General features: G+C 36.8%; 1 protein-coding gene across 2 annotated transcripts in view; it reads left to right on the top strand.

Moving 5' to 3' along the window:
- RAB2A (RAB2A, member RAS oncogene family) overlaps nucleotides 1-23,517 on the top strand; it is a gene marked incomplete at its 5' end in the record, with an annotated part of 44,823 nt that extends 21,306 nt beyond the window's left edge. For both annotated transcript variants that reach the window (XM_082014655.1, XM_082014654.1), the window contains 5 exons: nucleotides 3,327-3,409; nucleotides 4,808-4,900; nucleotides 8,475-8,586; nucleotides 20,959-21,027; nucleotides 23,342-23,517. In XM_082014655.1, coding sequence (XP_081870781.1) covers nucleotides 3,327-3,409; nucleotides 4,808-4,900; nucleotides 8,475-8,586; nucleotides 20,959-21,027; nucleotides 23,342-23,437 — 453 coding nt within the window. In that variant the 3' untranslated portion in view covers nucleotides 23,438-23,517. The remainder of the gene's footprint in view (nucleotides 1-3,326; nucleotides 3,410-4,807; nucleotides 4,901-8,474; nucleotides 8,587-20,958; nucleotides 21,028-23,341) is intronic.
- Between the last annotated feature and the right edge of the window lie 229 nt (nucleotides 23,518-23,746).

Raw genomic sequence — 23,746 nt, 5'->3', positions numbered from 1 at the left:
TTTGTTTTTGTTAACCAATATGATATGAATTGTGAAAGCTCACAGTCCAGAAAACAGCCAAAAAGAATGTCACTTAGACAAGTGATGTTTTAAGTGCTAATTTAAGTGCACATTTTTTTCCATGATTAGTGAACCACTCACTCAGAGCTAGTACCTTTTTCTTTGGAGAGAGAGAGGATGCATGTTCAGGCCTGTTACAGTATGCATTTATTGGTTCCTGTAGGCAATCTCGTCTGACCTAGAGTTCTACATGTGAAATAGCTGTCATGGCCTGTTTCCAAAAAGATCTTCCATCTTTCCACTTCCACAGCGGAGTAACTCTTGAAAATGGGTATAAACAGGGGTTGCCTTGGAGCAAAGGCTTGTGTTGCCTTGTACTAGATGTAATATGGCCTTGGGAAATACCCTGTTTAATTTAGTGGCTGCTGCCACAACTGTTCCCCATGCCCTGCCCCACACACACTGAGCACTGGCACAGGTTGCCTAGAGAGGTTGTGGAGTCTCCATCTTTGGAGATCTTCAAAAGCCATCTGGACATGGACCTGGGCAGCCTGCTCTTGAGTGGCCCTGTTGAGCCAGGGGCGTTGGAAGAGGTGACCTCCAGAGGTCCATTCCCACCTCAACCATTCCGTGATTCTATGAAAAAAGCTTCTTTAATATGGAAGGGGGAGAAAAAAAAAAAGGAAGTGCTGGGTTTTGGGGGAACATGGAAGGGATGGTAAGAACAATGTTAATTCCACTTGGAATTAGGGCTTTTCTCTGGTATCAAAACTGTATCTAATTTATACTGAGCTTTCATACTGCTACTTCTAACTGTTGCTGCTTGTAGCAAGTAGCTAAACTTGAGTTGATCCTACTTTGCAAGACTGATAAAGTACAACTATAACACTTGTGTTTCTTTAAAAAGTTGGTTTTGGCTAATAGCCTACACTTTTTTTGGTTTTGTCTTTGAAATAACTTGTCCCCCTTGCGGGGGTGGGTATGCAGAGAGCAAATTGTCAGATGAAAAATGCTTAAAGTAACAATGATACTAAAAGCTGTGGAGAATACTCTACATGCCTCACTGCTATATTGACCTTCTGGATATCTCATTCAGAATGATACTGTTAAAATAGACAGTAAATGACATAGCTAAGGTGTTTCTTATTATTTTATAATATATATTACATAAACATCATGGAGTTTCTTTACAGAAACTCAATTTTCTTATGTTTAGAATGAAAGGGAATTCAGTTTCTGTTGTCTGTTGGTATTTGTAAGCATAAATTAATTATTTCTATAGGGAAGATTGTAATTTTGGTGAAGAAAGGGGTAACATTTTCCACCCTCTCCCTAGTCTTTCCTTCAGGAAGAAATATTTAAATTTCATCATGGACAAGTGAGACATAATTTAAAATGTTACAGTGTTTTCACGATTTAGATACTGAACTTTTGTAAGTCATTCGTGTAAAAACTCAGAATTTTTACGTTCTTGTAAGATCTACTAGAGCCTCTGACAATCTTGGTTGACCATGATTAATTTACTCGGGGAGACAAACAATTTCATGTGTCAGGGTGGAATTTATGGAGGTGAAATAGGCAATCTTAATGTGTTATGAAGTGGATTTTGCCTGTATGATTTTAGGCAATACATGGAATAGGGTGGTAACAACAACTTGTCTGTTGTCTAGTTAGGAGGAAAATGTTTTATGCATCTACCATGCACTTGAGCTACTCTCCACACCAAGAAAAAATTGTAGAGCTTTAGTGGAGCTTCTGGGTAGGGAACCAAGTACTGTCCTAAAAACTTGGGGTTTTTATTATTCCTTGGTGCATTCTAGTAGATTATCTGTGTTCTATATAATAATGTTACGTAAACTATTACCTTAGTTTACGTAAAGATGCACTTGGACTCCTAGCCAAGTGCATATGCTAGTGTATTCTAATTGTGTTGAAACTATTAAATACATTGTCTGTCTTTTGTAACTTTTTCCACTGGAATGGCTAAGATAAAGTGCATTCTTAAACTGAAGTAACTGATTATTCTGGAAGATAAGGATGCTTTCTGAAGACTCAATATGTTGAAACTTGTGCCATTGTTCTTCCTCGGTGACAGAACCTAGATCAAGTTCTCCTTGAATTCAAGAAGACCTTATGTTAAGAAAGTACATTATCTGTGAGAAGAGATAGTTCTCTGTTCACTGGTTTTGTAGGTAGGGCTGAAGGGTAGCTTGTATTTGATAAATATTTAATTCTTGCTTTCCATCATTTTAAATCAGGGTAACTTCCTATAGTTCTGCAGATAACTATCTTACTGCATATAAGGGGGGGTTCAGCATTAATATTAGTATTTCTTAGTCGTGTTCTGTGTTATCTTTGAGTTATGCTAAACCTTCTGCTACTACTTAAATATTAGAAGTAAATGTTTCTTCTAACAACTGTCAGGTGCTAGATAGCACTTCTGAAAAACATAAGCATGGGGAGCTCAAGGTCTGCAACTAAGAATATTTATTTTTCAGGGCTGTTTTCTTTTGAGCATGTTCTTTTAAGTGCTGAGATTTTTACAGAGTACTTTTCTGTGAGAACTATCTAATCTATGTAGGATCTCTGAAGTTTTTCACCAATGCATATGAAGATAACTCTTGTATCCTGTAGCTGTTTGACAAGCATTATTTATCACATACAGAGGAAATTGATTAACTGTGGAGCAGAATTGTGTAAAATTGAATTCAGAACCATTTTCTGTTTTTTCATAATAAAATGATTACTGAAAGAATTCCATCTGAAGACTGTTGAAAGCTGGCTGCTGTTTATGATATAACGGATAAAATCTGCATCCTTGGCCTTCCAACAACCTTTACACCAGCAGATGGTGGGCGTAAAGATGTCATTCATCATTTATTTACAATGGACTTTATTTATTCTAGTGTCAACAGCTGCCCCAGGGAGCGGGTTATTGAATTCAAATGTGAAGCTCTGGGTTATTTGCTTCCTTTCAAATTTGTCTTCAGAGCTTAGTTGCTAGGAGTCCATTCTGTGCTCTAATAATGATTCATGTATTGTGAAGCCATTCAGTAAATTGGGTTGTCAGGGATTGCCAAAAAAGGTTTAGAGGTCTTGTCTGATTTTTTTTTTTTTTTTTTTTAAACAGTCTGTGCTGTAGTTGGTGTCTTTTCCTTATGTGCCCTCTCTTGGTAGTGTTAGAGATGTTGTCCCCTCTCTGATTTCCCCTCTATATTCCTTGTCCCTGTCCTCTCAAAAGTAGGATTCTGTGATTCTACGTTTGTGGCTTTCAGCACCAAAAAATAAATTTGAGATACGAAATAATGAAACTTTGTCTTCTACAGGCAGGGCAGGAGTCCTTCCGTTCCATTACAAGGTCATACTACAGAGGGGCAGCAGGGGCTTTACTAGTGTATGACATTACAAGGTGAGAATACTGAGGAGATACAACTGGATTAAAATTATATGTCTTTGTAGAATTGTGCTGTGGTATACAGCAGTGCTAAAATGTCTAATGTAGTTTCGCTTTTTGTATAGGTATTGATAATCTAATGTTTTGCCAACTTCCCTTAAGTGCTCAAAATCAAAATACAGCCTATGTAACCTACATACTTCAAATTTTCTCTGTATAGTGGTTGAGAAGAAGTATATGTAAAGTCTCAGGAAGAATGAAAAAAAAAATTTTATAAACTATTTGACCATCAGCCTCTGGATTACATTTATTGAGAAAGACCTTAACATATTTCATTAATTTCTTTCTAGTGTTTTTATTAACATGAGCCATAATTTTTCTTTAATTATAGCAGATTTTTTACTAAAGTGCCATTCTGCAAAGGAGTGAAATAGTAAAACATCAAAGTCTGGTTACATAAAAATACCAGGAAACTTCTACCGTTGCTCTGTTTATGAGGTTAGGAAAATACAGGTCTTAGTGTGATTTTTTTTTTTTTTTTTTTTTTTTTTTTTTTTGTAGCTGTTCAGAAGTGACTAAGGTTTTCCTGCTATATTGGCTAAAGTCTCTATACAACTTGTTATCTGCAAAACTGTGGGTGCTGTGACTGGTTTATAAAAATGTTCAGGCTCCAAAATCCTATTAGGGTGCGTGGCTCCCTTTGTGGATCTTGAGCCTTGTTGCTGAATTAAGCAACAACTTTTACTAGAGATTTCCTAGACGTTTTTCCTTTTGTTCACCATTTATTTTTTAAATATCAGGAAGCAACATGTTCTTTCCATTGGATTTCCAGCAAATGAATCTTTGATTCATAAATAGATGGGTTTACTCTTGTGAAATCTTAAACACACTTTACAAGCATGTGATTTAATATTTAGTGTACACATTCTGTAAAATCTCTAACATGCCATATTTGTGTACCTTACTTTAAAAGACTTTGCTGCTAAATTCATTATTCCGTTTATAAACTCACAGAAAATTGTCAACTGTTTTCTGCCTTCAGTGGGACAAATATTACTATATGACTATGTGATTATTTGTACTGTTGTTTGAATTGGTTGAAGCTGTTAGGAACTCCTAAAGTTCTGTTCAGCAGATTTTATGTGTATATAAAATGGCAGATTCTTACAGCAATAAGAATCCTCTTTACTCTTTGTAGCAAGCATGTTTTCAATTACTTTTTAGGCAAAGTTCATTAATGCTCCTTTGTTATAAATTTTTGTTCACCTATTCTCCCTCTCACAAAGGGAGCTAGCTTTTATCCCTGGAGCATGTGTACTAATAAACGAGTTGGTTAGTCATGTAGAGAAGCTGACTAACAGAAGGGAAAGAGATTTCTTACTGTTCTTAATTTTCATTCTCTTCCATATTTAGGAGGGACACTTTCAACCACTTGACAACTTGGTTAGAAGATGCTCGTCAGCATTCCAATTCCAACATGGTTATAATGCTTATTGGAAATAAAAGGTAAAATTTAGTTAGGATTTTGTAAGTGGTAAAGATCCATGACTTCTCTAGATTTCAGCTTTTGCGTTTTCTTATTTTTAGGCAGTATGTTAACTTTAAATTATTTTCAGTCACTGGACATAGTTCTGTGGGGAATCTAAAACCTTTCCTTTTCTAATTAGACTAATACAATGTGCAGCACATGTGGATCTACCTTATGTTCCGAGTACCTTTTTTCGAAGTAATTTTATTTTAAAAGGATTGACTGGAATGCATGAAGTCATGGATCATATGAATTATTTTTCCTGTTACTTTTTTTTTTTTTACATCTGGTATCACCATTTAGAAGCACCTAGATCTCTCCCTTTTAAAGAGAATGAGTCCTAATTTTAGATGTTCTAAAGTGCTTTAGTTTTTGGTTAAGAATCACAACAGAGAAAATTTCATTAAAAACAGAAGCCCGTACTACAGGATTTACTTCAAAAACTTTTCTCATATGTATACCTCAATGATAATATGAGACACTTCTGAATTCTAAGCCTGTTTCATGTTCTGTATGTTTTAGCTGGAGTTGGGGGCAGAGAATGCTTTTTCACTATTTCCTGGTGAATTCAGGCTGCCCTTGGACACTGGGTGATGAAAATACAACTAAAAGTTTTGGAACGGTGTTACCCAATTTGTAGATGATTATTTACTTGATCTTCTCATCAGCTAGACTCTCCAAAGTTCTAAAAAGGTTCCCTATTGATGCTGAGACTTTGATCTGTATTGAAGGTCTTAATGTATTCACTGATGTGTTTTTATAAAGTTTATCTGTAATTTTTCTAGTTCTTGATCCAGTGAACTGTAGCATCATGACTAGATTTTTTTTGCTGGATGTAGGATTTTTCCAAATACCAAAAACATAATCTCAGAATTTAATAACCCATTAGTTAAGGGCCTTTACTTAATTGACCTTAACTTGTCCCAATGTCTCAACAATTCTTGAAGGTAAAGATGCCCGTTGAAATAATACTGTGTATGCTTGTCCCTTAAAACTTAATGAACAGCCAGATCACTTCTTAGATACTACTGAGAAACAGCCTTATGGTAAAGACTCTGATTTTGCTACTCTGGCCTGTTCATCTCCTATTTTCTTCTTCTTACCCCTTCTTTTTTCCTTCCTATGGCCCCCATGCTCTGCCTCCCCCTGAAAAACATTTTAAGCATTAAGTAATTGTGAAGCGTGTCCCTATTTTTATACATAATCTGGAAAATTACTAATGACGTTCTTTGTAATTGACAAATGTGATAAGCATAGTCTTCACAAATTAATATAAAAATGTAATCTCTTTTATTAAATAAAGCTTTGGTAAGACCATGATGCCCCTGACCAGCTGTTTTTATGCTTATGTGAGTGAAAGTATGGCACTGTGAGAAACAGTAAAGTGTACTTTTTACTTGAGATAACTATCACCTAAGTTTGCATACTTAGTTGACATCTGTAACTATTCCTGATTATTCTTAGCTGTTAAACTAAATTTTTACGCCTTGCTGCTAATGCAGACTATATGGCGTAATTGTATACTATAATATGCTATAAAATAGCTACTTGCAGCTAGCTCAGTAATTCCCAGTTACAACTAGGTTTTATTCAAACAATAAATACACTTAAGTTATGTATTTTAAGTTACAGATTAAGGTTCCACAGGAAGTAAAAGTTCTTAAAGAAGCTTTTTAAAGGGGATTTTTTTCAAGCCTCAAAGAGGAGGACGGGAAGAAAACTCCTTCAATTATATTGCATTTTCCTGAAAGTGTATTACAGGAGTTCGCATGGTAGGGCATACTACTAGAGATGCATGGAAGGAAGAATAGTAGCATAATATTTTTGAAGGAATAAATTTTGTTCTTATCAGTTCCGAAAGTACACTTGATATACATTTGTAGTACTGACTTATTGCTGCATTTGAAGAGTGTTGAGAATTTAATCTGAAATATAATAGCTGTCTTTTGAAAACATTACAAATACTAGTGTTAAAACATGACAAATACTGTACTTAATCTTCTTTCCAGAACAAAACATAGCTATATTGATCTAGTAAGACCAAATGCTTCGAATTATGGGAATGGAGAGAGGAAGACAACTGTGGTTAGTAGAAGCAGTTAAAGCTCTATAAGATTATGTTTAGATATCAGTAGTGAGTTTTTACTGGGTTATCACAGCAGTTTTTGGTGCAGCTGCACTACTTCAACTCAAGAAGTTTATTTCTGTTCGATCGTGGAGATAACATTGTAGTGAATCAAGGTTTTAAATAAGGTATTTTTGAGGGTACCATGGTAGTAGCAAATAAAGACATTGCTCAAGTTCAAAAATACAATGTCAGATAGCTACTTCAGGAACATGAGAATGAACATCTTGTTAAGATATCTTAAGCCTGAAAGCTTACATATAGTAAACATCAACTTAAAAATTGTTTTGAGAAGATGTTTCTTGTATCCTTATATTCAAATGCTCCATGTTTAAATTGTGTGCTGAATTATCTTGATTCTGTAACTCATCTGAGCTAGCATGTAGTTGTAAAAATAACAAAAACCTGCTTTGCTGCAAAATAGATGCCACAGTGAGTATCATTTATTTTTAATATACATATATAATTGCAAGAATGGCACCACTGAAGCCCAGTACGATACTTTTTACTGGTATTCTGGCCACAAATTAAACCTCTGTATTTGCATGCACATTTAAAAATGTGTATCTGAGAAGATAATTTTTACATGCACAACTTCAATGAAACTTTATATATATATAATTACCGTTTATGTATAAATGTAGCATTGTTATTGCTCAAGATGTATTATACTTAGAAGGACAAACTGTGTACTCCTTGTTCTTAAAGAAGCTTTAAAAAGTAAAGGTGAAATACTTATGTGTCTGTATGACTTACAGAAGCAGATTTGTCTTTAGGATCCATCTCTTGGACTGGATGACAGAAACAAGAAATTGTATAACAGTCACTTCAAATTCTTCTGCTGCTAGGGGGCCAGGCCTGGAATTTCAAAACCTAAATGCTAGCTTGTTGGGAGAGAACAGCTAATGTAGTTCAAAATAACTTTGTTTTGCTTTTAAGTCTTTTTATCAGAACAGAAATTGACTGTATGAAGTTTTGTTACTGAATAGGAAAAAAAAAACAACTTTATTTTTAAAATTATTTTTAATATCATTAAGAAATCATTTCTAAAACTTCCTTATCAGTTCAGCTTTACAGTGTGGATTGGTAGATAACATTATACTAGAAAAGAGTTATTATTTACCTAAAATGACAATGTCTAAAGTTAGCATTCAGGGAATAGCTAGATAAATATACATGCATCCTGTTGAAAGCCATTTTGTGAAGTCTTTAAGATCTATGTCAGCTAGGACTGATAGCTCATGCAGGTGTGATGTCTGAGATGATTCCATATATTGTAAGTGCAAGGCTTACGTAAGGGCTTGAATACTCATATGTACTTAAGTTCCAGTGGGGGCTCTTGGCTTTTAAGCATGCCTCTGTGAAGAATAATATTTACATGGACAGGTTAGACTATGCAACTAACTTTTTTTTTTCCTAAATTTTAGTGATTTAGAATCTAGACGAGAAGTCAAGAAAGAGGAAGGTGAAGCATTTGCACGAGAGCATGGACTTATCTTTATGGAGACGTCTGCAAAAACTGCTTCCAATGTAGAGGAGGTAATTTTGCTGAACACTGGTATTTTAGTAAAACAGTTGTTTTGAATTGCACTTCGTTATTTGTACAGATACTGTTCCTCTAGGTTTTGGATTCCTTAACTTGAATTAACTACTCTTTTAATTTACCTTATGAGAAATACAGTGTCTGTTGTATCTGATTGCATAGCACTAATTATATTACTGAGACTCTAGTAATTAATATATTTGTGGGGTTTTTTTAAATAGTTGATCAGAGAAATGGGTATTTCTCTCTGCCCTGAAATCTAAAAACTAAGGCTAGAATAGATTTGCTAGTCCAAAGCAAGCCAAGCTAATGGTATCCTTGGCAAATGTCAGTCCAACCTGTTCTAAAGACTTCTAATATTTCACAAGCTCTTCAGAGCAATCTATTGCAGTGCTTTAGTATTTGTGTTGTTGCCATTTTTCCCCTCTGCTACCTAGGAGGCATCTTCTTTCCTGCAATTCACATGCACAGTTTCTTTTTCTGTCCTCTACAGAGCTGCTGAAGGGGACATTATCTTGGTTGCTGTAGTCTGCTCTGTATTTGACTAAGTTTTTCAGTATTTGCTCGTTTAAAGAACTTAAGTCTTTCGAAGTTTTGCTTATAGTTCATATTTCTGGACATATGAGAGTTCTTATATATCCCACCTTGATTTACTGCATGCCTTTCCTGAAGGGTGGTTGAGGTGGGTTGACCTCAGCCAGCAATTAAGTGCCCATCCAGTTTCTCACTCCCCCTGTCCAGCAGGATGGGGGAAAGAACCAGACAGCCAAAGTGAGGAAACTATGGGGTTGAGATAGAGTTTAATAAATGAAGGAAAGAGGTAGGGGGAAAAGTGATGGCAAGGCAGTCACTCACACCTTCCCACAAATGGATTGATTCCCAGCCAGTCTCTGAGCAACAGCAACTTTGGAAAGACTACCCTTTAGCTTTTATTTTTGAGCATGATGTCATGTAACATGAAATATCCCTTAGTCCAGTTCTGGTCAGTTGTCCTGGCTGTGTCTGCCCCCCTCCCTGCCCCAGCTGTGGGGACAGAGTAAGAAACAGAAAACCTTGACACTGTGTAAGCACCACTCATCAGTAGTGAAATCATTTTTGTTATCAACACTGTTTTAGCCGCAAATCCAAAATATGGCACCATACAGGCTGCTGTAAAGAAAACTAACTCCACCCTAGACAGATACAGTACAGTGGTGGACAAAGAGCTCCAGCCGAGATGTTAGTGCTATGTAAAGCAGGACAATTGCTTCACATGTCTTTCAGGCCTATACTTGGTTTATACATCCCTATTTACTAACCTTTTTTATAATAGTGTGATGTCGTTCAGCTTCTCATACTACATAATGTCTCCTGACTCTTTTCCAAAATTGTCCTAAATGCAAAATGGTGGACAACTGATGAGGTATTCTTTTAGTGGTAAGGCCTTCTAGTTTTGAAGTATTTAGTATTTTTTGAAAAGTTATAGTAAAAGTAACAAACAGCTTTCACTGACTTCAGTTGGTTTGTTACTACCCGATTCTAATATTAGCATCTCCATGTCCAAGAATACGTGCTAGTGAAGGAGTTGTCCAGTACCTAATGCATTTCTGATTATATGATTAAAGTTCAAATAGCATCCTCTCCATCTGATATGAGTGAGTGATTATATGCATGTACTAACTCTTGAATTCTGATGGAAAAGCTTTAGGATATAATCCTTTTTAGTGACAATCAAATGCATTCCTTAAATGGTATTCTCAGTCAACACTAAAAGAAGTGGCGTGATCTAGAATAGCTACAGCTGAAGGAGCAAAATCTTCGTCTTTGAGCCAGTAAAAATAAATAAGGAGAAATAGTAGGGACAATAGATGAAAGATACCACTTTGTGGACAAAAGAGACAATTTTCATTTTAATGCTGGTTCTTGACTGTTCGGTATCAAAAAATAGAAGGGAACAAGGAGAGAAATCATGTCGAATGGGCAACACTTGAGGAAAAACCAAGAAGTATGCACAATGGAGGCCAGTCTAGTACACCCTCAGTACTTGACTGCAGGACTGGAAAGAAACGGTAGTTTTGTGACTGCCTGAGGATGTAGAAACTAAACAGCAAGAACAATTATTTGAGGTAAATCAGCTAAAATTAGCTTAAATTTTAAGCAGAAGAAATCTGTGGCCCTGGGTCTACAAATGCTATGTTATGTGGTGGCAATGGAGAATATTTTTACTGGCTTCTTTGGGGAAACTAAGGTCTAAGAAAGTAATACTGCTGAATTTTTTGCGTTGATGGAAATACACTGGATCTAGAAAGCTAGACATTGCAAGTCTCTGAATTTGCATCTGGATTATTGTATCAGATGTTTTAAAATGTATGTGTTAAAAGTGAAGTGGGCACTTTCTTCTACTTGCTTAAGTTTCAGGTAAATTGTCAAAATACTTTTTTATGCATTTAATTTGAGTCTCAGAATGCTCATCTTTTCCAAAAGTACTAGACATTTTAGACAGAACTGCTGGGATCAAAGGGGATCTCTCTAATTGTATGGAGGTTATTTGGGGATGAGAAGGGAAAAAAGGTATGGGTAGGGGGGGTTAGGGGGGAATATCCCCTTAATTACTCAACAGCATTTTTAATCCATGCTGATAAATCACTGATGACTATAGTGCAGCGGTTATCGTAGAATAGTTTGGGGTTGAAAGGGACCTTTAAGGGTCATGTAGTCCAACCCTCCCTGCAATGAGCAGGGACATCATGTATGTAGTTAACCATTACAGTTCCAGGATACCTGTAGAAATCTTTGAAGTCAGTCATGTCTGTATAAGATACAGCATCAGCAGTGTTGAAAGAGCAGATGATTTTACTTGAGAGAAGGATATAGCTCCAGAGCAAAATGATAGATGTAGATTATGACTAGCTAGCAGCAAAGACTTATGCAAACAAACATTTACATGAATACAGCTTCAGAAATATTTAAGAATTGTGTGCACCTATTAGGCCTTTGTTCCTTACTCTGTATTATAGAATGATAAAACTAATGTTTGATTCATTTTTAATTCAGTTATCGGCCTTCTATCCTTCTTAACCCATCAATAAGAAATATCCTCAGAAAGGGTGCTCTGGAGAAACACACTATTACTGTAAGGTATATGCATGTGTACATATTGAAATGCATAGATATAATGGGCTAGAACATTCCTAGATAACAACTGGTGTCATTTCCTCTTTCCTTTCCGAAAAGAGGGATTTTACCATACTGAGATCATGTAGTTGACTAATAAAGCCTTGGCCTGCTGCATTTGTGCCTGTGTTGTGTTGCTTAGTGGTTGCTATCCAAAACAAAGTAGTAAAGGAAGTGTATTTCTGGGTATTGAAGGAAATAATGTAAGTGTGTCACTTTTCCTGGCAATCACAAAGAAGCTACACAGTGTCCAGTAACAGGGCTTAAACTATTCTTCCACCCATTTATGAGAAATAGATCCAACTTTGAGGTATCTGTCCAAAGTAGAATTTAGGAAGCATATCCTTTTTCCTGGCCAAACATGCTTTGCAGTTTAAATGTTTTGGGGGTTTTTTCCTCATTACAGAGCTGGTTTTCAAACTTTGCTTTCTGAATCTGAGGCAAAAGTACTCCTGGCAAAAGAATCGGGACTGTTAAGGGTTTAGAAATAATTGTCTTGCATTGTTCACAGAAGCCCTTCCTCAAATCGCTTGAATCCTGTAGTTCCCTGTATATGGGAACTACTGTGTATGTACTTCCCTCTGTATATGGAAGCAGTCTATCTCATAAACATACATGGCTGCTCAAAATACCTAGTCGAGAGGAATTCATTTATTTAACAAAAACACCTTCATGCATGTTGTTCAAGTAGAAAATGGGGTAAACTAATCTGCTTTGATTCTTTACGATGGCTGCTTGTATCAGAAATTTCCAAAGTAGTAAGGGAAGCTTCCCAGGCAGTTCTAAAAATCTTCTGAGGTAATTTTTCATGGAAAAAATTGAAATTTCAGAAGTGTTCTGAACTAAATGACTCTGCTTTGTAAAAAACCAAGGTTACAGCAGTCTTAATTACTTTTTACTGAACTGCTCACACTGCATTTTCAAGTTGTTTTTTTTAGTTTATAGAATGTGGATTAATTCTTGTATATATATATTTTGATTGACATAGTAAATCTCACAACTGTGCAGTTTGTGTCCTTACAGGTGTAAAGAAACTCTGTATCAGGGACTTTTTACGCATTTTAATTATTCTTGAGACACTGTTAGCATACAGATTACATCGTTAGTGGGTTATCTAACCACATTCCACATTTTCTGAACAGCTACTTTGGTAGGGGCAGTGCCTTATATACTTGTTGAGTTTGTCCTGTTACCCTGTGAAGCTTAAGCTGCTTGCCACATGAGCATTTCTACAGTATCTGGTTCAAGATCTGGCATATATTTCTTAACTTAAAGTTGTCTCTAGTCTATGTCCAAACTCATACTTGGCCCTGCAGCAACAGAGCTAGCAACTGTGTGTCTCTTGTACGCTGAATACCAAGTTCTTGTCACTGGGGAATTCAGGAGAGGCAATGTGGCAACATGAACTGGTGGTGCTACCTAAGTTAACACAGATCTGCATCATAAAGCACATGCAGATAGCCATCAAGTCTTGTGGTCCTACTCATAGCCATTCAGTGTACAGACTACTTGCATTTCATGCTTATGTAGTACTGAAACACAGCAGCACACAGCTGTCTCCTGTGTTGCACCAGAAACAGTTAAGTGGCCAGAAGAGACTTTTTTCCTAATGGATTTTTTCATCTCTAGTTGAAAATACATGTCTCACTGTGTCAAGACAAGCCTCTAGACTTTGTTTTGATCCATTTGACATTGTTTCTGACTCAACTTTAGCTTACCTCTTGTCATAAATGGCTGGTGTATATGTTTGCAAGCTAATGGTGGAGCCTTTAGCAGTTTCTTTGTATGAGCAAATTAGTTTCTGTCGTTAATGTTACTTAAGCTGTTTCCCTTGTTTAAGCCTGACTTCCACCACTGTGTAATGCCTTGGTCAACCTGTAGCTTAGCAATACATTGACCTGTTCAGTCCCTGGATCTTAAGACAGTTTAAAAATGTTCGTTGTGTTCTTCAGGATTATCTCTCATAGCCTACATACTGGATAGAAATGTTTAGCAGCGGAGAATATCCTGTTAGCTGTTTATCTTGCGCAAGACTGTTAGAGGATGTTTATACCCTGTTTGCACAATAGGTAACTGGTAGTTGGGAGCAGGAAGTAGATGTAGGCTCTTTCTTCATAGTTTCTGTGGAGGCTTCTAAGAATTCAGTGTGGCCACAGAGTTAAATCATCGTGTTTGATATGGAATGGGATTGGATGAGAAGTTTTCGGAATCATTGTGAGGATAAGAAGGATTACTGGGGGCGAGGTTAAGCACAGGGTTACGATTTGACTGTGGTCATAGTCAGGCCAGTTAAACTTGTGTCTTCAGCACTATCCTATTTATTTAAATGAAGGGGGAGTTTGTTGTTGATTTCCTTCTGGCCTCTGTCTAAATCTGTCAAGGTAGCCAGCTATCAAAACATAACTGAATTTTTGTGCTGTTTTTTTCCTCAATGATTTCTAAGCTGTATCACTAGTGCACTTATTTCTTTACAATTCTGTTTAAAAAAAAAAAAAAAATCTTGTCTGTTTTCGAGATATTCTGTAATGTACACTGAGCATGGCTACTGGCTTTCTCCCAGTGGAATGCATAGTTAAATTTGATCTGAAACATTGAACTTGTTCTTCATTCAGGGTAAAAGGAGCCTTGTGTTAACTTTTAGAACTTTGGTTATCATATCTGTTCTACCTTCTTGAATTGTATGAGGGATATGTGCTCTCAAGTACTGTTTGCAAAATTCAATGTTGCTTATGTATTTTTTCCCCTCTAAGAAAACAGTGTGATGGCTATCAGTAGGATTTTCACTTGTATACGTATGTCTGAGGCCCAAACCCCAGGCATGTTTGTCCTTGTTTTAATCATAACATCAGTTACTTTCTGACCTTGCATTAAAACTGCACATAATACTTGAGATTTTTTGTCTCATTGGCAAGAGACATCATCAATTTTATCGTATTTGTTTTTTTCATGCGTAGTTCAACAACAGTATATGACTGTTAATTGTAGTCTTATCTGAAACATGCAGTTCAGAGCTTGCTGAGTGCTTTCTGGTTGGGCAGTGTCTAGCACTTCTACAGGCAGAACAGAATCCCCTGCATGAACTCAAGGTGGCCATGCTGTCTCCTACAGCACACAGATCTTTGTGTCCCTGGAATATCATTTTGAATCCATTTACATGCACTGATTCTCAAGAAGTAAAGATAATACCTAGCCGTACTTGGGAAGCTGGAGTAACTTCATGCATTCTTCTTGCACTCCAGACTACTACTTTTAATAATGATTACTGTGATCAACCTTAAGCAAAAGTGTTTTCTGGTTACTGGTCAAATCAGTACTAGACATCATCAGTGTTCAGAAGCTTATCTCACTTGAGTTGTACTAAGGTATCACAGACTCCTGGTGTGGGAGTTGTTTTTAGTAAGTTGTTTCCCATATGGAGGGGATTATACAACCCTATGCCAAGCTTTCATCTTATGAGTATTATCTGTATTATTCCAAGTTGTCTGCACATAAATAGAATACAATAATGGATTCATTATTTAGGATTAAATCTGAATAGACTAACGGTTTTGACTGAGCAATGGAGCACTTCTGCTACATGTAGCTGGATGGTCATTCAATGGTTTTGTTTAAGCTGTAACTTAATTTTCTCTTCAGGCAGCTTCTTTCATACTTTTGCTTAAATGGATAATGAATATTCAAAACGCTGTAGCTTCAACAGTGGTACTGCTCGGTCCCAGATAAGGGAAGGAGGATGGCCTTTATAATATTCTGAAGGGTAAAAATGAAAATCTCATGGAAAGATGAGATTCTTAACAGCTTCTAAATTTGAACTGATTTTTTTAGAAGTATGTTTTATTTCCCCTCCACACCTTCCCTAAACACAATTGCTGGTAAACACACAGTTGTTTGACCTGGTAGTATAGTAAGCAGGGATTTAGTTAAAAAAATTTGAAAATCCTAGGATGTTAATAGTTTGCATAATAAGGTAAAGTGACACACAAGATGTAATCTGACTAGAACTTGCAAAACAAGAATTTCTAGTTCATAAAAGTCTTAAAAAAAACCAAACAAACCCAAAACAAACAAACACACAAAAAAAAACCCCACACCACACACAACTAACGTGTTAGGTTTCACTTGTATCAAAGCCAGTATTCTTTCAAGTTCCTTGAAATCAAAGTTCTGTGACCTTTCAGCTGTGTGAAGCTGGTGCTTTAGACAGTTTCTCCCGTGAGAAAACAGAGAGGTGAAGCTCGTGTTGGTTCAGCTGTGGGACAGAGAAAGGGCAGGACACCTGGCTCTGGTGAAGATTCACACCTTTTTACCTCCTTGTGGCAAACCCTTGGACTGTGCCCCAACTGTGCAGTAAGGAACACTGGCTCTGCCATGGTTCTTCAGGCTTCTGGGCATCTCAAGGTATAATCAGAATAAAAAGTCTCAGTTAATTGAGGTTTCTAGGCTTTATAGAAGAACATGGAAAGTATGATATAGCTGCCTGCCTGAGCTGTAGATTCTGCTGGAGAGATGGATTCTTAGTTCTGCGTTTATCTTCTTTTTTTCTCAGGTTCTCTGTCCTTTGTAACTGTTCAACAGCAGCTGCAGGACTTCTTGAGGCGCTTCGAGCTCTGACAATGTGCATCTTCCAATAAGTTTGTCAGAAAGGTTGCACTCCAATGGGTACACATAAACAAATTGCTGTCAAGTTCTGGTTTGTGCCTGTGCACCTTTACTTCAAAAATAAGGCTACAAATGTGTTGGGGTGCTCTTTGGGGTGCAGGTTCATTACATAGTACCTTCCTACAGCTTGATAATTAACTCCTCTGTAGCCCCTTTAGTGTCCTAGGCTTCTTTCTGAACGGTCATTTAGTTGTAAAAAATACTGTCTTACTGTGCATAAAACAGCTGCTCAGAGCTTTGGGATCTCACTCTGTTAAGTGGCCATCCAGCACCACTTACACACTGGGATGGTGAATGCTCTAGGGGTAAATCCATTTGTGGTCCATGTTACTGTTTGCAAATGTAGTCTTTAATACTAATCTAACTATTTGTATGTCACTGCTAAAAGGTAAGATAGGAGATTGGGACGGATGAAGAAATTTTTGGTGTTGGCTGACCGTGAGGGTCATGCTTTAGAATTTGTGAGATATTTAACCTTTAAGCATTCCTCATTTAATTGTAAGAAAGCATCTAGAAATAATGACTGCCCAATTTGTATTTCATAGCACTAAATTTAACTTTAATATTGCCACCAGAGGGCAGCGTGTTACCTGAACTGGCCGTGCAGAACCTGATACATTCTGATTTTAAGCAAAGATGAACTTTTAAAATCTGATGTTTGAAAAGTACGAGTGGCTCATTTACAAGCTTTTTGCTGTTATGTTCAGCTTGTAGCTAAGTCCTCAAATACTTGTCACAGCATTAGCTTTCTGAGAAAGAGAAGTGACGTTATTGATACCTGCCAGGTAAAAACTAAATGTAGATGTTCTATAACTCACATTCTGGTGCCCTTAAATTATTATTACTCCTGCATACAATCTCCATAAGACAGAGGTACCAGGAACTTACTCCCTTACTTCTTGCTTTGTTTTTACCAGTTGTAGAATTCGTACTTCCTGGGTTTGTCTCAAGGGTAGTAAACCTACATTACTTGTTTACTTTGTGTGATAAAATGGATGTTGAAGTTGATTTAATTCTACATTCAGTGTTTTTAGGATTAATTTATCTAAAATGCAGCATCTGTACTGTTGGGTGGTTTGGTGTTTTTTTGAGGTGAGCACTGTGAGACTTGACCTCTTGATTCCTATGTAGCAATATGATCTAGGAAACTGCTGATAAAAATCATCTGGAGTGATATTATACTGGTGTATTGTGACTCAGAAACCTTTGTTAGCTTTGCAGTAGGTGCAGGTGTGACACAAGAGGTAGATCACATCTTATAAGACTCACTTTCTCACTTGTACACTAACGTAATTTTGCTTGGCAGGGTATTACTATTACTTGAGAACCTAGTTATAATGTCAACACAATTGAAAAACACGTTATATTAAAACAAATCACCGGATAACTTGTATGAAACCTTTTTTCCACTGCTGTGGTACAGATACATTTAGTAGTCTCATGCATAAAAGCATCAGTAGTTTGTGATTTGGAAAGATTAAAACCAAGAGTTAAATGCCAAATGTAGACATTTTCCTGAGGTTACATTGTTTTCTTCAGTTTTCCTGAAATGTAGTCTAGAATTTTTATATTTGGAAGTCTAACATACTGTTTTTGCAGAAGTCCCTCTTTTCTTTTTACAAGTAATGGCGATACTGCGTACTACGGTCTTGCTATCTTTCAGGTGACTGAATATAAATCCAGATTGAATCTGGTACTGCCTCTTCTGGGATGGTGAAAATAAACCTGGACCTGAGCTGATTTGGGGTGGAAGTGCTGGAGTATCTTTGTATAGTGTTTTAGTAACAGCAACATTACAGGAATGTACAGTGCAACCGCAGTAGGCTTGGGAGGCAGCCAGACAAGTCCATGTGGGCTTACTGGTCGGGCTCTTGTGTTGTGTGGAAGTGGCTAAACTGCACCTGGATCCAAGTTGGTGTGTGAAGTGCTACAGCTGTGTTCTTGCAGTCGCCTGCACATGGTCTCATAATTCCAAACTGGATTTGAGGGGAAACCTTTCTGTCTTTCTGCATCCATGGCTCAGTTAATCTGCAAATAGGATAAACTGCCCATAAATAATTGAGAGTTTATAGTATACTGCATGTTCCAGATAAGAGTTAGAACATGCAGTATTAAAAGAGATTTTTAGAAGTAGTCAATTATACTGAGTTCACCTTCTTGTCCTTACTAATTGGGGCATGAGCATGCAATGCCAAAATCTGATGTGAGTAGACTGCTGTTTTCCATAAAGTTCTCAGGTGGTGATTTTGAGTCTGCTTATACTTTGAAGCATAAGCTAACTTAAAATACATGGATGCAAGAAACAAACGGAGGTCTCAAGGGATGCAAGTCTCTTTTCATGGCTGATTAGTAGTAATTTTTCAGAAACCATACCAACTGAAGAAAACATGAGGTAGATTTATTATGTGCTATATTCTTGTCAAACCATTGTTTTTCAAATGGGAATTATTTATGTGTGACCCAGTGCAGCCTGGCATTTTGCCATGCAGAATAACAGTATGTGCTCTTTTAACACTAATACGTGGTGCACCAGAATCACTGATGGGAATGTGTGGTAGTCAGATTACGTCTTTTCAAGACAACTGAAATTATGGAACTGAAATAAATGGAATATTTGGATTTTTCAGGTCAATGGTTTCTTAGGCAATATGTTTAAAATAGACCATACTGAACTCAGTATGCTTTTTTGCGTTGTATAGTACATGTGTAATAACGGGGGGGTGGGAGAGGGGGATTGAGTATTGTTAAATCACACTACGTTTTCCGGTACATTTTACTATTTTTGTGAGGATAGGTGGGTTCTTGCGGTGATCTGTTCTTGAGTGTAGCAGCCATAAGATATTTTATACTCCGTTGTGTTAGAGTTAGTAGTCTGTTAAAATTCTAGTTTTGTTGGTCTAAAGTAACTTTTACAGATCTAGTGTAGTTCTCGTGAAATGAATTCTAAGAGCCTAGGCGTACTTAGCCAACATCTAGAATTGTTAGACGTGCCAATTGCTAAGTGCTTGTTTACATGAAGTTATCATAACACATTTTTAAGACTTCACGTTCTGTTTAATGTCCCACTGAAGTAGAAGCAAGCAAGTAGCCTCACAGATTCCAGCTTTTTGAATTTCCAAAGTTTTTGACTTACACCCTTCAGTAGGCCCATGTATGAGGCCATTACAATAATTGGTGTATTATCAGAAACCAAGATAATTTCAAAATTTTTTTCTTACATTGAGATTTCAATTTCTGAGGAATTTGAATCAATTCGTAGTTGGACAAAAGCCAATTTTTCTCCTCAACTCTAATGCATGTTTGAAAAACGAACTCACTTCCTAAGTGCCTTGTGAATCTGCAATGATTAATTCTTCTCATTATTTTGCTGCAAATTCTCATGACCCTCTGTGATGATTCGATCACCCACTTAGAGTTTATGCATATTCATATCTTTCCACTCCTGCTGCAGTCGTTCAAGTCTCCTTCACTGGCTGTGGTGTATGCTTGGTGCAGTAATTGAGCTGCAGTAGATTGATTACTCTGGGGAGCTGTAAGGCCTTTAAAGGTGAAAACATATCAGTCCTGTTAATTAGGAAACAAAGCTCTGGTGGCAAGTTCAGCAGTCAAATGCTTCCAGTGTAGAAATGAGGAAAGGTATGATTTGTTCCTCTCCATGAACCCTGTTTACTTTCTTTATATTTGAATTAGATCTGTATTTGCTGTAATAGGCTTGTGCAGAAGATAGCGTATCTTGTATGATTGCATTGTGTTGGTATTTTAAGCCAGAAAGAACTATATGTTTGATATTGATTGTAATTATTAGTTGCTGTTAATCATCTCTTAAATTATACGTTGTTTTAGGCATTACTTGACCTATCAAGTTAAATGAGAGATGAAGAATGGAATCATTGATTGTAAACTTCAACCAAAAGCATTTATATCATTGCCTTTTTCAGACCTGAATGTCAAAGTCTTTGAATTAAAACAATAGATTTTCAGACACCATAATAAAACCTGGGGCCTCTCCTTTTTACTATTAAGAGGTCTATTGCCTATTGTGTGTAAGATTAATTAAAGAGAATACATTCTTAAAATTAGGTGAATATTAAATGATAGCGTAAGGTTTCATGCAGCAGACAGCATCCTTACATCATCATTGTAAATACCCTGTGGTTTTATGTTGCTAAGCACTCTAATCTAGAGTGGCCTATTAGAAAGATATTAAGGGTAGGGGAAACCATCTGCCACACAATCTATCCATAAGGATCAGAAATAAATAATTTAAAAGTAATTTATATATCTTAAAAAACACTTTTTCCCTGTAATTACTGGACAACAGATTGTAGAATACAGATGTTATGAAAATGCCACTGTTTTTGTAAACAGAGTGTGATCCATTGCTACTTCAGGGTAGGCTATAGGATGCTGTTGTCATACCTGTTCCTGTTGAGGTCAGAAAGAAAAGTCTCGCTGAGACAATTGCACATGGGATTGGAGTCCAATTAGTGCATCTGACACCAAAGGATATCGCATTCATTGTGTTTGTGTCTTGTTTTTTTTCTCCTTCATTTTAGGCATTTATTAACACTGCAAAAGAGATCTACGAGAAAATCCAGGAAGGAGTTTTTGACATTAACAATGAGGTAACTTTTAGTACTCTGAATGCTTTTTGTTTTTTCTTTAAATGTACAAAATTCACCTCCCCTAGAAGGCCAGACAGTAAAATATTTGTTCCATTTGGATATAGAATTGTCTGCCATTGTGATAAAAATGGATTAAAATAAGTGACCCTATCCATCCATGAAGCATCACAAAATAATATAAATCCCCAAAAGAGAAGAAAATCCACTTTCATCCACTTCTCCATATGGTGTCATCTGTTTTCAAAGATAATTTTCCACTATGTAAATGGGGGACCATGTTGATATGCCAGATGCACTCCATGAGCTGTCCAGTGTAGGGGAGGGATTGCTTTGAGAGTTACATAAAAGACTTTTGAAATGTTCCTGGTTTAGGTGGCTGGATTCTGTAGGGAATAAAAGATTAGCCATTTTGCCTATGCACATTACTGAAATTACAGATTATTGGGGCCTGTCTCTCTGCTTGTTCGGGGTGGGGGTGGGGAGATGGAGCAGGGAGCACTTTTGTAATGCAAGAGCTTAGAAAGACCTATAATGTCTCTCTTGAATTATGAAATGATTGTGCTGTGGAAAGTCTTGAGCAGTTAGGAGAGAGGTTCATGGCTGTAGAAAAAGCAGATTCAAATTCAGGAGTAGTAAATAGAAATATTAGGATTATATAGAAATGTTAGGATTGTATAAGCTAACGATTAGCTTATCGTTAATGATTGTTAATGTTCACATAAAAAGTCACACCACATAAAGTTTAAATTTGACAATGTGAAGTGGTCAGTTCCTTTCTGATGCCCAAGTGTTTTTTTTTTTTTATCCTGCGTGTCCTTAAATATCGTTGCTGAGGTGCTTAGTGAAACCACATGTGAAAGTCTGCACTGCCACTTTCTGTTCTGTATCTGTTCTGTGAATAGGTGCATTCTCTGGGACTGCCAGTCTGATGCTTCCCTTAAGTGTGATAGTCCATACAGAATTGTTCAAAGAGTAGTGAGGGAATTGGCAGGACCCAATTGCTTCACCTCCTCCTGATTAATATATTTCAACATGAGAAAATTTAGACTATTAAAAAACATTGCTCTTGTGACTTTGGAGGGGAAATGGTGAGAAACTTCAGTAGTGTGCTAAGTATTTGCATTAGGAAACTTGTAGCTAAATAAGACTTGAATATTGATCCTTCAAAGGCACTAATTCTGACTGGGAAATGTGTGTGCGTCTATGTATATATGCTGTTTTGGTAAAACACTTTTTAAATTCAGTTTAGTGATGAAAAATTTTAAATTTTCTTTTAACATTTTTCCTAAAGAAAATGCACTCAGTAGTGCAATATAAATTGGACAGTAATCAGAGTAGCTGAAAAAGTATGCTCATTGTATCTGTCGAGTTTCATATAGTAGCTGACTGCTTTACTGTGCCTTACGGAGCTTTGATTGCAATATGCTGTCAAGAGCCAACAGTCCATGCTATTTATTTGGCTTTATGCCAAGTCTGGCTCCTTGATTCCTCAAGAAGTTGCTATCAGCCCAGGGGGGGCAAAACCAATGAGCCATAGGGCATGCTTTTTATTAAAGAGGAGTCAAAGAGCGAAAAGAAACCACATCAGCTGCTGTCAATACTGAGCTAGTGCCAGAAACCCCAAGGCTACCACTGTTGCAGAACAACTGCCAAGCGCTATAAATCTGAGATTTACTGTGACGCAAAGTTTCCTTAAGAGCTTAATTTCTGAAGCTACTGTATTACTTTTCTCAAAGTGCTGTATTTTTAGGTAAAATCCACTTGAGGGAGTGAGGGTTAAGATATAAGTGTGATTTTGATGAATGAAAGAACTACACTGTGTGTGGGTTCTTGGCAAGTAGCCATGTCTTTTGGGATCATAGAAATTATTGATGACACAGAACACTCGTATGCCCTTAGCCTCTACAGCTGATTCAACACAGAACGAAATGCTGTCTAGAGAGGAAAAGTTTTATATTAAACTAGTGGAGATTTTGGTGGGAGGGGAGAGTTTATGCATTCGTAGCAATGCTATGTATTTTTAAAGCCTTATGCCAGGTGGTATTAAAATACAATTCTTGCTCTGTGTTTTCGTGTTAGGAGTTTAAGGTACAGTGTATAACATAGAGATAAAAGTTAAATGAGAAGGAAAGCATCATCCTTTAAATTATATTTAATTGCCAAGGACATACTGCTAAAAAAAGATAAATTTTGCTATATTTGTTGCATACGTTAGCAGAACTTGCTATATGATTTTCTAAAAAAAAAAAAGAAAAGCTTTTCAAGTATATTAGTGTTCTAAAATAATTACGCTGTATATTAAACTTCATTTCAGGCAAATGGCATAAAAATTGGCCCTCAACATGCTGCTACTAATGCAACGCTCGCAGGCAATCAGGGAGGACAACAAGCTGGAGGAGGCTGCTGTTGAGCCTGTTTTTACTTTCTAGCTGCCTGGATGGGGCCTACTAACTCATTTGTTCACCCTTCCCTCTTCCCTCCTGCCCCGCTCGCCTCCAATTCAGCTGAGACATGAAACTTGTAAGTTGGTTTCCTGTTGCAGAAGAAGACTTTATCCTTCAAATTCTTGTATAACTTTGAATAAATGGTTAATGTTCACTTAAAGACAGATTTTGGAGATTGTATTCATACCTATTTACATTTGATTTCTAGGTCAATTGATGTGATTATTTTTGTTAAATGTTGTCTTGTGCCCTTGACTACGAACTGAATTGTATTA

Source organism: Phaethon aethereus (genome assembly GCF_964289735.1).
Source record: "Phaethon aethereus genome assembly, chromosome: 2".
In the NCBI taxonomy this organism is placed as follows: Eukaryota; Metazoa; Chordata; class Aves; order Phaethontiformes; family Phaethontidae; genus Phaethon; species Phaethon aethereus.
This window is presented reverse-complemented; position numbering and strand designations above follow the sequence as displayed.